General features: G+C 44.2%; 1 protein-coding gene across 6 annotated transcripts in view; it reads right to left on the bottom strand.

The window, feature by feature from the left end:
• Positions 1 to 9,598: 9,598 nt before the first annotated feature.
• Positions 9,599 to 14,139, bottom strand: part of vax2 (ventral anterior homeobox 2) — a 29,599-nt gene continuing 25,058 nt past the window's right edge. For all 6 annotated transcript variants that reach the window (XM_069518629.1, XM_069518625.1, XM_069518627.1 and 3 more), the window contains one exon: positions 9,599 to 13,645. In XM_069518629.1, the coding sequence (XP_069374730.1) occupies positions 13,160 to 13,645 (486 nt within the window). In that variant the 3' untranslated portion in view covers positions 9,599 to 13,159. The remainder of the gene's footprint in view (positions 13,646 to 14,139) is intronic.

The following is a 14,139-nucleotide window of genomic DNA, read 5'->3' as shown; positions in this document are numbered from 1 at the left end:
CTGCACATAAACTCCCACAGATCCAACTCAGGGGCAACACATGGCCGTGGACGCAACACACAATCTGCACCTAACAAAAAGCACAGACACACAAATTAAAGCTCGTGTAATCAATATTTGTAAAATAACAATGAATGAAATTGCTCATAGGCACAAACCCACAAGGATTTTTCACCTGAGGCTGCAGCATCTTTAGCATCTTTAGCATCTTTCAGCTGTTATGCAAGTGATGTATTGGATGTATAGTTGCTCACGACCAAACGGCAAAAGTTAGCAGTTAGCGGAGGATTTCAAATATGTTAGAGACCAAAGCATAAGCAAAAGGCAAATTTTGTCTAATGTGTTCTAACAATTAAATGATATCCCACTTAAAACGTGCAAACATGGAGTTTCCAGCCAGCGACCAGTTTTTCCAAGTTTATACCTCTGACAAAAGGTTTTGTTTTTCGTGTGCTCTTGTTTGTTAGTTAGCAGGATTGCTACCACTGGACGGAAAACTACAAAACTTGGATTGAAGGATGTGCAGATTTAACATTTTATCCTAGAGATTTGCGTTTTTCCACCTCATGGGTATTGATGAAAAAGTGAGTGCATGTAATTTGTTACAGATCCAAATAAAAATTGGGACCTATGTGGTTTCTTAAGGGCACTGTTGGGCCATGGCGGAGAGGTATAAACTTCTCTTTGTGATGGATCCATGTCTCCGTGCACCCGTCATCATTTTGTCTTCTGCATGTGAGAAGTTAGACGAAAAATTTCCGTGTATCATTGAATCATTTTTAGCGGCCTACAGAGGCGAAGTTATCCAGAAATTCACATGACCCCTTTGTGAGCCGCTCACCCTTCTCCTCACTTGTCCTCACCCCCCCCTCCCCTTACAGTGGGTCCACGCACACCTGGCCTTGGTAAATTAGGGCCCTGAAAAACCAGCGAGCGAGGAGAAAAGCGGGATGCGTGGTGGAGCGAGGGGAGGGGACTGGGGGGCGTTTGGACGACGGGGTCTTTCAGCATTCCAACGGAGCAAAAAGTTAATGACGGCCCTATTGTGTTGTGAGAAAGCTGGCCGGAGGAGAAGTGTTACAGGGAATCACCGCTTGTGCCAGTGAGCAGCGACAAAAGGGGGCCGGCCATAAGCTGCATTGAGTTTTTAGCATATTTATATCGCTTACATGGTCACTTTATGTCGCGCTGAAAAAGTGCACTCGCTCATCCTCACTCTGCTGACGACACAACATGAATTAGTTCCGAGCGGCGAATAATGAGCGGACTTTGTTTTCTTGACTCAAAGACAACAAGACAAACGGGTTATTCACGAAAGTAGCTCTGCCCTGGAAAGAAAAAGAAGATGTTTTACTCGTCTAAAAGATTTTTTTAATCGTATCCAGCCACTTTCTCGCCCCTTAACTCCCTCCCTCTCCTCCCTCTTCATAAAAGCCGCCCTAACACGCCCGCCTTCCCTGCAGGCCTTAATGCATGCTGACAGCTTCCCTCCGTAATTGGTGATCACACCCAGATGGATGGTTCCTCAATTTGCTGTTCCCAATAAAGTCAGGCAGCTCAAGGGAAAAGGGGCAGCGGGGGGAGTTCAGCTGTGGAGGTGGACGTGGCAGTGTGTGTGTGTGTGTGTGTGTGTGTGTGTGTGTGTTCGTGGGGAGGGGTGATCCTTGATTTGTTGGTTATAGATACAAGAGCAGTAAACACCCTCGGCTGCGGCCCGACAGTTTGACCAAGCTTTTGTTCACACGTCCGTTGAAAAGCAGAGAGCCCCCCCCTTCCTCAGACCCCCTCTCCCTTTCTCTTCCTCAATAATCCTCTCTCTCTTTCTCTCTCTCTCTCTCTCTCTCTACCCAGCTCCCTCTGTTTTTGGTCCGGCCCGGAAAAGAACGCTGCGTGAGGCACTGGAGGACGTGTGTGTGTGTTTGTGAGTGTGTGTGTGTGTGTGTGTGTGAGTCCTGGGTCTGAGCCAAGGGCAGGACAAGGAAGTGATCTCTTGTGTGTATGTGTGTCTTTCCCCTTTTCATTGACTAAACGGATTGCTGCAGTCCGAGTGGGTGAAGTATGAATGGAGGCCGAGAGCGAGGTGACGTTTCCGAGGTTATAGGTTACGATCCTGGTAGGAACCTTGGTTCATGTGTGGTCATTTTGCCTCCATTAGGGAGGACACAAATAGGGTGACGGACTGGGTTTGGGGCTGAGACCTCCTGTTACTAATGAGGGCAACCTGCCGTGACCCCGGGGGGGCAGGGGGTCAAACTGAGCCCGATGGAATGATCCAAGAGAAGGGTCGAACTGAAGACTTAATATGAGACACCAGCTGCTCTGAACAAAAGAACTTTACTTTGGACACAAAATGTAAAATCTTAAATCACAATGCGTGAACCACGAAATGATCGCTTTCAAAAACACTTCCCTTTATTCAACATATTTCCGACACAACTTATATACATATATACATTTTAATTTATGTCAAAGTTTGAGGTTTACCTACATTTATTTGTCAAAGACAATATATTTATGGCCGATATATCAATATAGGAAAATGAAGGATGTTTCTTTAGGTCAACACGTGCACTTTTATTATGAAAGCCATAAACTTGGACTAACCTCTTAATGTGACAGTACGGGTATAAGCTGTCCATCATCAGTCGAAGAGGAGGTGACGATGTGTTTGGGAGGAAAGGTTCCGTGAAAAGCCGTTAATTGAATCTCAGCCACCTGAAGAGGAGGTGAAGGTGCGACAGGTGATGATGGTCGGCGTCTCCACCTGACAGACAGACAGACAGACGGACGGGAACGACCCTGAGGTGGATGAGTGAGGATGGTGCAAGGCAGACAGATGCCCCGCCCAACTTTATGATGTCACATGGTGCTCCAGTTGCTAATGTGTGTGTGTGGGGGGGGGATGGGGGGCACACAGAGAGACGGTGTTTCATCACCACAGACCGTCACAGATGATGATGATGATGATGATGATGATGACGATGATGAAAATGATGATGATGATGATGATGATGATGGCGATGGCGATGATGATGATGATGATGATGATGATGACGATGGCGATGGTGATGATGATGATGGCGATGGCGATGATGATGATGATGATGATGATGACGATGACGATGGTGATGATGATGATGATGATGATGATGATGATGACGATGACGATGGTGATGATGATGATGACCATGATGATGATGATGATGATGATGACGATGATGATGATGAGGATGATGATGATGCTGATGACGATGGCGATGATGATGATGATGATGATGATGATGGTGGCGATGATGATGATGATGTAACGATGACGATGGTGATGATGATGATGACCATGATGATGATGATGACGATGACGATGACGATGATGATGATGATGTAACGATGATGATGATGATGATGATGACGATGGCGATGATGATGATGATGATGATGATGATGATGATGATGACGATGACGATGATGATGATGATGATGATGATGACGATGGCGATGATGATGACGATGATGATGATGATGATGATGATGGCGATGATGAACCTCCTGGAACACAGTCTGTGATCTCAGTGAAATGAATCCTTCCAAGCAGCAGCAATGAATCAAGATGACGACTTGTTATCAAGAGAAGAAGTAAATCTGTGACCGTGGTGGAGAATCAGTGGAAAACACTGATAGACATGATCAGTATCTGACTGAAGACACAGTGAAGAAATATCCTCAGAAAACTTCATTCACATGAGACAACTGTCCTCAAGCTTTCAATAAGACACTTAAGTGCTTTCTTTTCTCTTCTGTTTCTTTAAGACTAATTGCTGCATTTTCCAGCTCCGTCTTCGTTCTGCTCATCATCACCTCACCTATTATTTCCAAAAGCACTCTCTTGTGCTGCTGGGCTCTAAATAACATATTCCTCAGCACCTCTGAATATGTATTGTGGCTTCACCTTGAATTCAGTTCTATGAGGCTTGAAGTATGAAATGATGATAAAGTATCAGAGGCGTTCTGCACAAAACGTTGCATTCATTAGTCGGGGAAGCACTCTGCATTAGCACTATGCATCACCCCCGCTGGATGCAGGGCGAAGACAGAGGGAGAAGACTGTCATGGCGGATTTAAAAGCAGAGTTTATCAAGTTTCCTGTAACTCGGGAGGAGTCCAAGGTTTCGAGATTGTTTGCGTGGTTAATGGTTGAAAGAGGATTTCTTTAGAGGCAGGTGCATTATGCTCCGGGAGACAAATTAAGCTGCCATCCTGTGTCCTTGAGGTGTTATCAATTTCTGAAAATGCACCGAACTAATCAGTGGAGATAAACGCAGGAATGGCCGCCCAACAAAAGCGGCTTTATACCCAAGGCCAAGTCTGCCAAGTCAATCTGTGTCTCTGTCCATTGATTCATGGCACAATACAAAACAACGCTGGAATGTTGCTGATGCACTGGATGCCTGTTTCACATAGTATCACAGCCGTCTCATATGAATACAGGCTAAATGTTCATAAAAGTAGAAGCGGAGGTGAGGAGGCGATGCAAAAATGTGGCCTCCTGGAGAGTTTGGGCGCGCAGACAAATCAAGAGGAGGATGGAGTCGACCTTGAATCCTGCAGCAGCAGTGAAAGTGTAAATTGAAGGGTTCAGGTCTTGAAAGGGAGATTTAAGGCAGCAGAGGCGGAGTCATCAGTGAGAGGAACGAGAGGGAGACTTTGGCCTCTCCTCCGCTTACACCGATGCTCAAATTGATTGTTCGGAAAAGACAGAATAAATTGTGTAATCTTTTTTCAGCTGCGCTTCTTTGATTGTACAAAGATTCATCCACCTTTGTGAAGGTTGGAGAAAAAAAAACAACGAAAATGGGAACAGAGTCGCAGCACAATGATGTGTCGTCATGTGAGTCACAATGCGGCACAACACAAGTGTGACGGGTCGTCTGCGATTGTCCGGTGTAAATTGTTGTCAGTGTGTTCAACCTGCGTCTGATAAAGATGCAGACTCATTCATAACAACAATGTAATGTCCACACATCACACTACATAGTAAATGAAACACAATCTCGCCACAGGGTCCATTTACTTCCTGTCCTGGGCCTTTTGATCGTATCACATGATCTTCCTCAGGAGCCAGTTTTGTTCATCTGCTGTTTCCAAGATCAAGAATGAAGTTTTCAGGTTGTTGAATTATAAAAAAACAAAAAAAATACACACCTCCTATCTCCGCAACCCTGAGATGATGAGTGGAACAAAAAAGAAATATTTATATACATACATCTGCAAATGTAATTAAAATGTTTTCACAAGGCCGAACAATCCTGTACATGATTTTCTAGTTCTTATAGTAGAAGTATAAAAGGAAGTGGTCTGGTTAACTAAATGATCTTTTCATTATAAAATAAAAAGAGTTAGACTTGTTTTCAGACAGATTTCCATGAATCGGACTGTTTGGGTATTTAAGTGGTAATTAAATCCTTAAATCGCTCAGAGAAACGTGGAATTTATATTTGGAAAACAACTCGGGAAACTCCATCTGCTGATGGAAACAGTACGACTGGAGAAAAAGCTCCTGCAAACATATTTCGGGTTTTTTTATAGCAGTAATTTGAATTGCTAACTACTTTCAGTGAATGCAATAAATACTGTGCTCTCTGCCTTGATGCGTCCACCACAACCCTAAAACTGCAGACACATAATAACCATAAAAACAAGAGCTGATGTGAAGAATAACTAAATAAGGACCCTGAGACCATCCGTCCTTTCATTGTTCACACCTGTGCTCCTCCTACTGTCACATGTCAAAGTGTGTTCGGCCTAAAACCCAAATATTCTACGCACACCTTCCTTCTGATCCGTTGGTGCTTCATGTCTCACATCAGAACCTCCTCATCATCTCATATCCTGCTTTTAAAAAGAAAAAGAAACAGAACTCCCTGAAGCCGGTTGTTTCTCTCTCGCTCTCTCCCTCTCCCTCTCTCTCCCTCCTCGGCTCTCGGGTGCGTTTGGTTCTCAGGAATGCAGCTGTGAGTCTTTTCGCCGAGCTTAAGCCGACTCTTGTGTGAATCGTGTCAAAACAAGCAGACATCACTTAGTCCAGGAGAGCTGAGAGAAGCGGGGAGATACTGAGAGAGGCGGGCAGGCTTGGGGCCTCCGCTGAGCTGTCCGGCCCTTAAGGTCACCTGGCAATTAACCCCTGACCGGGCAGCAGGGCCCCGCCCCTCATTTCTTGGCGTGTCTTCTCGTACTTCCTCTACATCTGTGTGTGGATCCTTTCCTACACTTTTGTTTTAAAGTTAAAGGCGGGTACACTTTTGATTTTTGAAAAGGTTTTGGTTTAAGATGATGGACACCTTCAAATGGTGGACTTCGTCATTCATGCTGCTTGAAGTACAGTAAAATCTACACTTCACATTTCAGGCTTCATCATAAGAAGTCCAGTTTTACCCTTTCTGTCGTCTTGCGCCTGCCGATTTCCTCCTGCAACCCCTTTCCTTGTCTGCTCGGCCAAACTAATCCCCCCGCTGCCCCCCTCCTCCTCCTCCCCCTATCCCCCCACGACCCTTGACCCTGCGCACCTCTTTGAATGTCACATGACCGTGCAGGTGTGGAGGGGTCTCTGCCCCGGCCGACCCCCAATTAGTGACCCTAATTAGTGGAGGGGCCCCCCTGATGGGCTGCTGAGCAGCTTTATGGGAGGGAGGGAGGGAGGGAGGGAGGAAGGAGAGCGTGGGAGGAGAGGGGGGGGGCCGCAGGACAGTGACGCATTCCTAAAGGTCTGTGGACCCTCCAGAAACACACACAAACACATACGGCGGCGGTTGAAGGAAAACAGAGCCAACATGGAGCTGAGAGCTCATTTGTTGACGCACAACAAACAGCTCCTGAGTGCTGATCTGGAATTGATCCGGTGCTCGCTTTACACACAAGACTTTAAACACGGGGCCAGTGGAACGCATCAGATACACATGACAGAACATTTCATGCATCCTTTATGTTTTTCTTTCATTTATTCAACCCCTCGCTCGGCTTTCTGTCCTTCTATGTGGAGACTGCACTGAAAACTGTATTTTATATTTACAGCGATAAACTGTAGTGGTTTAGTGGTTAATAAATACGTCATTTTAAACGCAAAGCTGTTAAACACATGTGGCTCCAGCCTCCAAATAGAAATAATCACAATATGTTTTTTTTATGTTGTAACATAAATAGATCATACAGCAGAATATAAATAGGTTTTAATCATCACAAAGGCAGTGCATATTATAGTATATTCTCCTCTATAGGTGACTATTAATATGATATATTTCACAGGTTTGTTTCGTCATAATTTCCATTAAAGTAAAGAGCTGTGTCATCAGTCATGTGTTTTGATTATTTCTCTGTTAAATCTCTGTTATTGTTCATCACCGGTGAGTTGATTCTATATAAATGTGGAGTTGTGTCCTCGTGTATGTTCAGTTGACCTGCTGTGCTCTGACTGACCAGGATATTGATTGTAATTAATTAATTAGGAGTGGACGCTCTTTTTCTAATAATAACGATGATTATTTCTATAATAACATTAACGTACATAATAAGGCAGCTGATGAGAGACTACAGGTTGAAAACAGCAATAAAAACCCAATTAGTGGAGTTGTGTGTAGCCGGTCAGTGAAGCTGTTTACCGCCACGGTTAGTTCCTGTGCTGGGGGGCCGCTCCGCCTGTCCCTCCCCCCCTCCCCACCTTTAAAATACAGCCCACCCATCTGGTCTCCTTTCTGCCGGCCCTCTCGCCTCTTCCTCGCTCAAATAAAGGTGCCAATCACTGTAATTGGCACCCTGCGGATCAATTGTCCCAGCTCGGAGAAGAAGTGCCCCATGCTGAAGTCTGGACCGACATGGGGGGGGGTCGGGGGGGTGGTGGCGTACATGAAGTGTGCTACTTCTACAGACTCGTTCTCTCGCTGCAGATTATTCTGAATGTGACATGTCGCTGGTGAAGTTTTGGTTAGAAATGATCAGATTGTGATTCAGCTGACAGGTACGAGGCTCGGAGCACTGAGCTGAACTGTCCTTTGTCTTTCCGACAATGACGGCGACCATCAAACAGCCAAGTGGTCACTGCGGACCTTGTGACCAGGCCACTTGCTGCTGCATCACGGGCCTGCATGATGGAGACCAGGGCTCGTTATTGTGATACTGAACTTCCAGAGACGTGAAAATGTGTAAAAGGACATTGAGCCAAATATCTTTTTATCGTGTTAACTTTCTTATTGGAGTTTATTTTTTGTATCAGACATATTCAATTTGTTTATTATTTTGTATTTAGTGATCTTTATTTATTCTGTCACATTTATTGATTTTAGTTTAATCTGACATTTCTCAGCTGATGATGTTCTTCCTGAAATGGAAATTTAACACTGTTCAGTAAGTTTGTTGCAGAAGTTCCCAGGGACCTGATAATGCATCAGATCCCAGTGTCTGAGTGATTCATTGATAAAAGTTGGGGCCCCTGTTGGAATTGCTGTCATGGTTTCCTAAATGTCCATGTACAGGATCCAGATGTGATGTTTAATCGTTGTACAGCTGAAGACATGAGAGAAGGTTTTCATTTCCTCATTTATTGTTTGCTTTGTTCAATTTAGAGCTTTTTTTTTTTAGGAAACAGTCACTTGACTCATGAGCAGATGTTGGCACGGTTGATGTTGGTTTAGTTCTTTGTTATCAGCGTTTCCAACATCTGCCACGAGACAAGTCGTCCAATGTGGTTGAGACCAATGCACCATAACCACAACGTCCACAATTTGAGTCTTGGTCGCAGACGTGTTGTCTCTGTAGACTTTCTCAAAAAGACAAAATGCAGAATCTACATGTCCAAGTGTGTCAATGCAACATGTTGAGACAATGATTGCTTTGGGAAAACAACCTTACTTTTGGAGGCAGGTGTTTTTCAGGAATTTTGCTGAACAAGATTTTAAAGATCCCAGTCACATATCGATAATTTTAAAAGAACAAAATGACTGTTGTCCTTTTGTCCTTTTTAAAAACTGCCTGGGTTCAATCATCTTTCAGTTCCTTGTATTTTATTAAAAAAAAATTGATTCTTAAAATAATTCAATTCTGCTCTGAACTCCAGGTGCAACCTCTGGTATCTTAATCTACAATTGTTATTTTGAAAGGTCAATGTCAACCACATTCAGACTCTGTTCCCTTCACAGTTTGTAAAATAAACTTGTAGATTCACCTGCTGTTTGTTCCCCAATCTGCCACAAACATCAGATTTATTTCTTACATGCAGAAAAAACGGAGTCATTCCACATTGGCTGAAGCATATTTTCACCCAATCTCCGTCCCAAGGGCGCGTCGGTTTAGTCTGCGCGCCACCATCTGCAGCAAAACAAAAAATTAAAAGTGCAAAGTACTAACAGGCACAGAAAGACCTGCAGAGGTGACACGTCCACCGCCTCGATGTTTGTGCCACAGTGACGGAGCGGACAAAGAAGCCAAGGTTTTTAATAAAGCTGCGAGCTCGCCCAAACTCTGTGGTGTGAATAGAGAGGGCTAAGACATGCAGATGTCACTCAGACACAAAGAGAATCTCATATTTTCAATGAAAAGCTGTTTGGATGAGCAGTTTTTCTGATTCGCACCACATTGATCTTTATTCCGTTATCAACAGCGAATTGAAGAAACAACATTTTCTTCTTCATTAAGTTTAAAAACAGTTTATCTCCGTGGCCTTGAGGTTTGAGAGTGAAAGACGACAAGAACAGAACACAGGAGGCAAATTACATAGACATATTTATATGCATATGAATAAAAATACATATACATATTGTACTGTATCTCGGCCGAGCGTGAAAACAGCTCTGTCAGCCCCGAAACAGAAGTAAGCCTCTTTAAATAAGTGCAAAATGTTAATGAGACAAAGAACTGTAAAGCATATAAAGACTTTTTTTCTGAACGTTTCTTCGCATTTTGTTTTTCCTGTTAAAATCACACGGAGCGGACATGGAGATAACTTGTGCAAAGACCCATTTATATATATTTATATATAAATTTATATCTATGTACATAGAGTTTGTTCATCATAAGTAGTAGCTGGTGCCATTAGCTTGACATTAACTTTTACTGCTCAAAGAAAAGACGTTGCAGAAGTTGTGCACAAAGAAAAAGTGAACCTAGAAGAATTGTTTTTTTTTTCTCTTTAAATAAAAGGATCATTTCACACAAAATCTCAAAGGAGCGTATCCATCGAGAGAATCGTGAGAGAGCCGCGAGGAGGCCCCCGTAGTGTTTCTGAGGTGGCGGCAAAACAAGTGCAAGATGTCACAGATTGCACAAAACGAAAAAAAAAAAAAAAAAACCTGAAAAAGGCTTGTGTTTAACTGGTGCAAAGTTTCCCTCGAGCTGAATCCTTCCTCCCGCAGCTGCAGATCTACTTTATGAAACACCAGTAAAGTGACAGAATGTGGAGTCAGTGCTGCATTTTGAAGGAAGTAAAGAAATCGGAGAGATTATTTTTTTGTAACGACTCAAATACAAAAACAGTTTCTCAACATACTAAACCTCCTCACGTCACATCGATTGAGAAATCAGTGGAAATACGATAAATTCCGAGCTCCTTCGTCTACCTTGTGCAGAGAGTGTGGACTTTTAAATCAACACTAAAGCTACGAAAAACATTTTTAATATTCCAGCTAAAAGTCTGTGTTTTGCTCTCAGCACAGCGGGAAAGCAATTTAGCAAAAGAACGAAACGTCCCTGCAGTAAAGAAAAAGAAAAAGAGAGAGAGAGGGAGAAGCTGAGGGTTTGTGAAAGGGTGCATCAGCCTCACATGAGAAACGAGCCTCCTGACCTCTCAGCTTCATCTCTCCGCTCAATATTTGATGTCGCAGCGTGTGAATTATGGATGGTGCTTATAGAAAATAATAGTGTTCAACAACAGCACAGGTGCACCGCTGCAAAGAGCCATGAGTAGATAACAGGGGTTTCTTCAGAGCCGCCGGGGTCTGAACACAACAACAACAAATCACCATCCGCCGGCTGCAGCGCTACACGGGCGCAAAAAGGCCCGGCGAGCTGACACGCTGTTTTTTTTTTTATCACATTTTCATAGGCCGAGGTCGGAGCCTGTCTGTGCAGTCCACGAGAAATGTTTTTACAAAATGGAAAACGCGCGCTCAGCTGTTTTCGGCGCGGCCTGACCTTTGCTTGTTAGCGCCTCCTTTTTTTAAATTGGTGTCATGGGAGTGGCCTCGAGTCAGCGAACGTAAGGGAGCGAAGAATGATGGGAAAAAACTCGACACCTATGAATACGTACATGAAAATGAAACGGTGAAAAGGGAGAAATAGCTGGTGTGACACGTGGGAGCTGAAGGTCGCTGCAGGTGAGTTTTGATTTTCTTTGGACGACGAGGAAACGTGGACATATGGCATCATAAAGGGGAAAAGGAGAAACGTAATAATAGAGCTGAACCTTCCTTATTAAACGTTTTCTGAATCAGATCACGAGGTCGATTTCGGTTCAAACCAATTGACTAAGGATGAAGCTTATTTAGAAATAACAGATTTTTTTTTTTTTTTTCAGAATAAATCCAGACTATCCTGATTTCAAATAAAAAGGGAAGATACAAATCTGCAAACATAAAGTGCTTTCGACAAGGGGGCAAGGAGAGGGATTCCTTCGGCTAAAGATGGTTCGAGGTAAAGAGAGAAGCAGGGAAAAAATAATAACCAACACAAGAGACATGGAGCGAACACGAAAATATCAATTTAAAGAAAAATAAGCGACGGTCAAAAAGTTCAAAAGCTTCGAAGCGCGTACATACGCTCAAAAACCAAGAGGTGTTACCGACTTGAAAAAGTAGATCTTTTTCAAATTAAATTTAGCGATTGTGTTAATATATAACTTAATAACTTCGCACAGTAAAAGCCACAAAGACATTTAGTTTTATTGTGGATATGACCTGAAATATGTTCGATAGCTGCTGTTGTTGTGATGATGAGTTAAAAATATGACGGAGAAGAAAAAATGACAGCATTTCTGCACATTTGAGACGATGGAACCGGAGAACGTTTGGTATTTCTGCTTGTGAATATGTGACGGAATACTTCTGTCGACCAATCAGTGGATTCACCGTTAGAGCTGCGGCCCAGAACCACAACTCCGACACAAATTTGGTTAAACATATGCGTCTGATTCACTGAACGTCTTTTTCGCTGATTGCTGAAAGAGAAACTGTGACACCTGTGAGTCGTAGATTAATCCGGGGGTTCGGAGGTCGTTTCTCTCAGCCCGACCTCGACCGATCGGAGGACACAAAACGCTGCACCCCCAAAGCTTCGTCCGTTAATGCTTTGGCAGAGTCGAACCAGCTTCCTTCTTCCTCCTCGTGTTCTTTTTATATTAGAAACTATCGGATCTAGATATGTGATTCCTCATCGTTTGTCCAGATCCTACCACATAAACAAACACAACCAAATCAAGAATTTACAAAAACTACCGCTGGACACCAAACAGACTGATATTAAAATGCTACGATTCTTTTTTTTTTTTTTTTTCAGTGTTTCTTCCATTTTGTGATCAGCACATCAACTAAAATCAAACATGGCCACTTGAAGAGAAATGTGTACAAACTGCTCTATTTGAAATGCTGCTGCTCTCGTTCAGATACTGATTCAATCTGAACTGTCCGTGTCAAGTATTTTTTTTTTTCCTGAACAGTAGATGAAGGCCTGTATAGAGAGAAAAACCACACGTACAAACTCACTGGACAAAAAAAAAAAAAAGAAAAAAGAAAGAAGAGTCATTTAAAACCACTGCGAAGAGAGTGGTGATAAAAACATCTGTCTGTCAGGGGTCACGCAACATACACACACGGCATTTTGCAAAAGAATTCACAAGTTTTTTTTCTTTTTTTTTTTATGTGGGAGAGTCTCCGTCACATCACGTCCTTTTCACCATTTTGTGTCAGTGTGCCAAACAGTGCTGTGGACACAAAATGGTGCCGCAAGGAACAGCAACCTGGTCTCTTCCTCTTTTTTCACATCTTGTGATCCAGGGTGATTTCTCCCCCCCCCCTTTTGTGGCCATTGAGTGTCAAACTGGCCGCAGGGGGGGACAGACCGAGGAGGAAAGCTCTTACGGAGACAAGTCCCGGTCCCCTGGCGTCCTCAAAGACAGACGTGTCACTTAAGAAACTGTCTTCTTTCCGCCCAAGTCGGCCTCCTTCCTGTCCAGCCGCATGTACGGCTCAAAAGCTGAGGAGCCGCAGCCGTAAGAGGACGTCAGTTCGTGATGAGCGCCCCCCAGCAGCGGCATGGAGAAGCAGAGGGAGTGCGGCGGTGGGACGCCCAGTCGCGGCGAGGGCGGGGTGCCGCCCAGGGATGGCAGCGACAGCCCAAAAGTCCCCCCTAGGGAGTTGGGTGGAGTGCTGCTGCTGATTCCAGGAGAGGAGCCTCCACCCGGGCTGCTCAGCAGGGAGCCGTTGGCCGGGTGAGGCGGCCCCAACAGGGAGTTGGGAGGTGGGGCGGGGCCCGCCAGGAGGCGACCCTGCTCCAGGAGGCGCAGGATGTTGCAGGTGGCCAAAGACTCGGACGTGGAGGAAGAGCGTTTGTCCGAATCTTTGGTGGTGTCCTTCTTCTGTTTGGTCCGGCGGTTTTGGAACCAAACTTTGACCTGCAACAACAAAACCAGGAAGAAATGTCATCACTTTGCTCCAAATACAAACTTTGTCTGTGGTCGAGGCCGAAGACTTAGAACTTTAAAAGGTCAGGAAACCTTCGCAGAGGCTGCTCGTCCAGGAACCAGGAAGAAATCAGAGTTTTATATTTAATTTAGTCAGAAAAGCAACAGAATCTTCTGATTTTAAACGTTTAAAAACGTGTTCTCTTGTTTTTAACACGTGTAGATCATGGATGCTTCAACATACATATACATAAAACAATCAGAATTTCCCCCCTCGACCCTTCACGTGTCCTAAAATGTGAAGGTTCCCACAGACTGAACCACCGCATGATTGTACGACCGACTTCTTTGTGACCCCCGCTTGCTGCACATCTACCGTGTTGCATGTTGTGCGTTGCGAGCGGCGAGAGCACGCAACACCTCGGCCATAACCCGGTCATACGTGCGTAAATCCGTGCCGAACAAGCGGAGATGCTGTAATCCCC

The sequence above is a fragment of the Paralichthys olivaceus genome, chromosome 22 (assembly GCF_024713975.1).
Source record: "Paralichthys olivaceus isolate ysfri-2021 chromosome 22, ASM2471397v2, whole genome shotgun sequence".
NCBI lineage: Eukaryota > Metazoa > Chordata > Actinopteri > Pleuronectiformes > Paralichthyidae > Paralichthys > Paralichthys olivaceus.
Note: the sequence above shows the minus strand (reverse complement) of the source record. Positions and strands in the feature narration are given on the sequence as shown.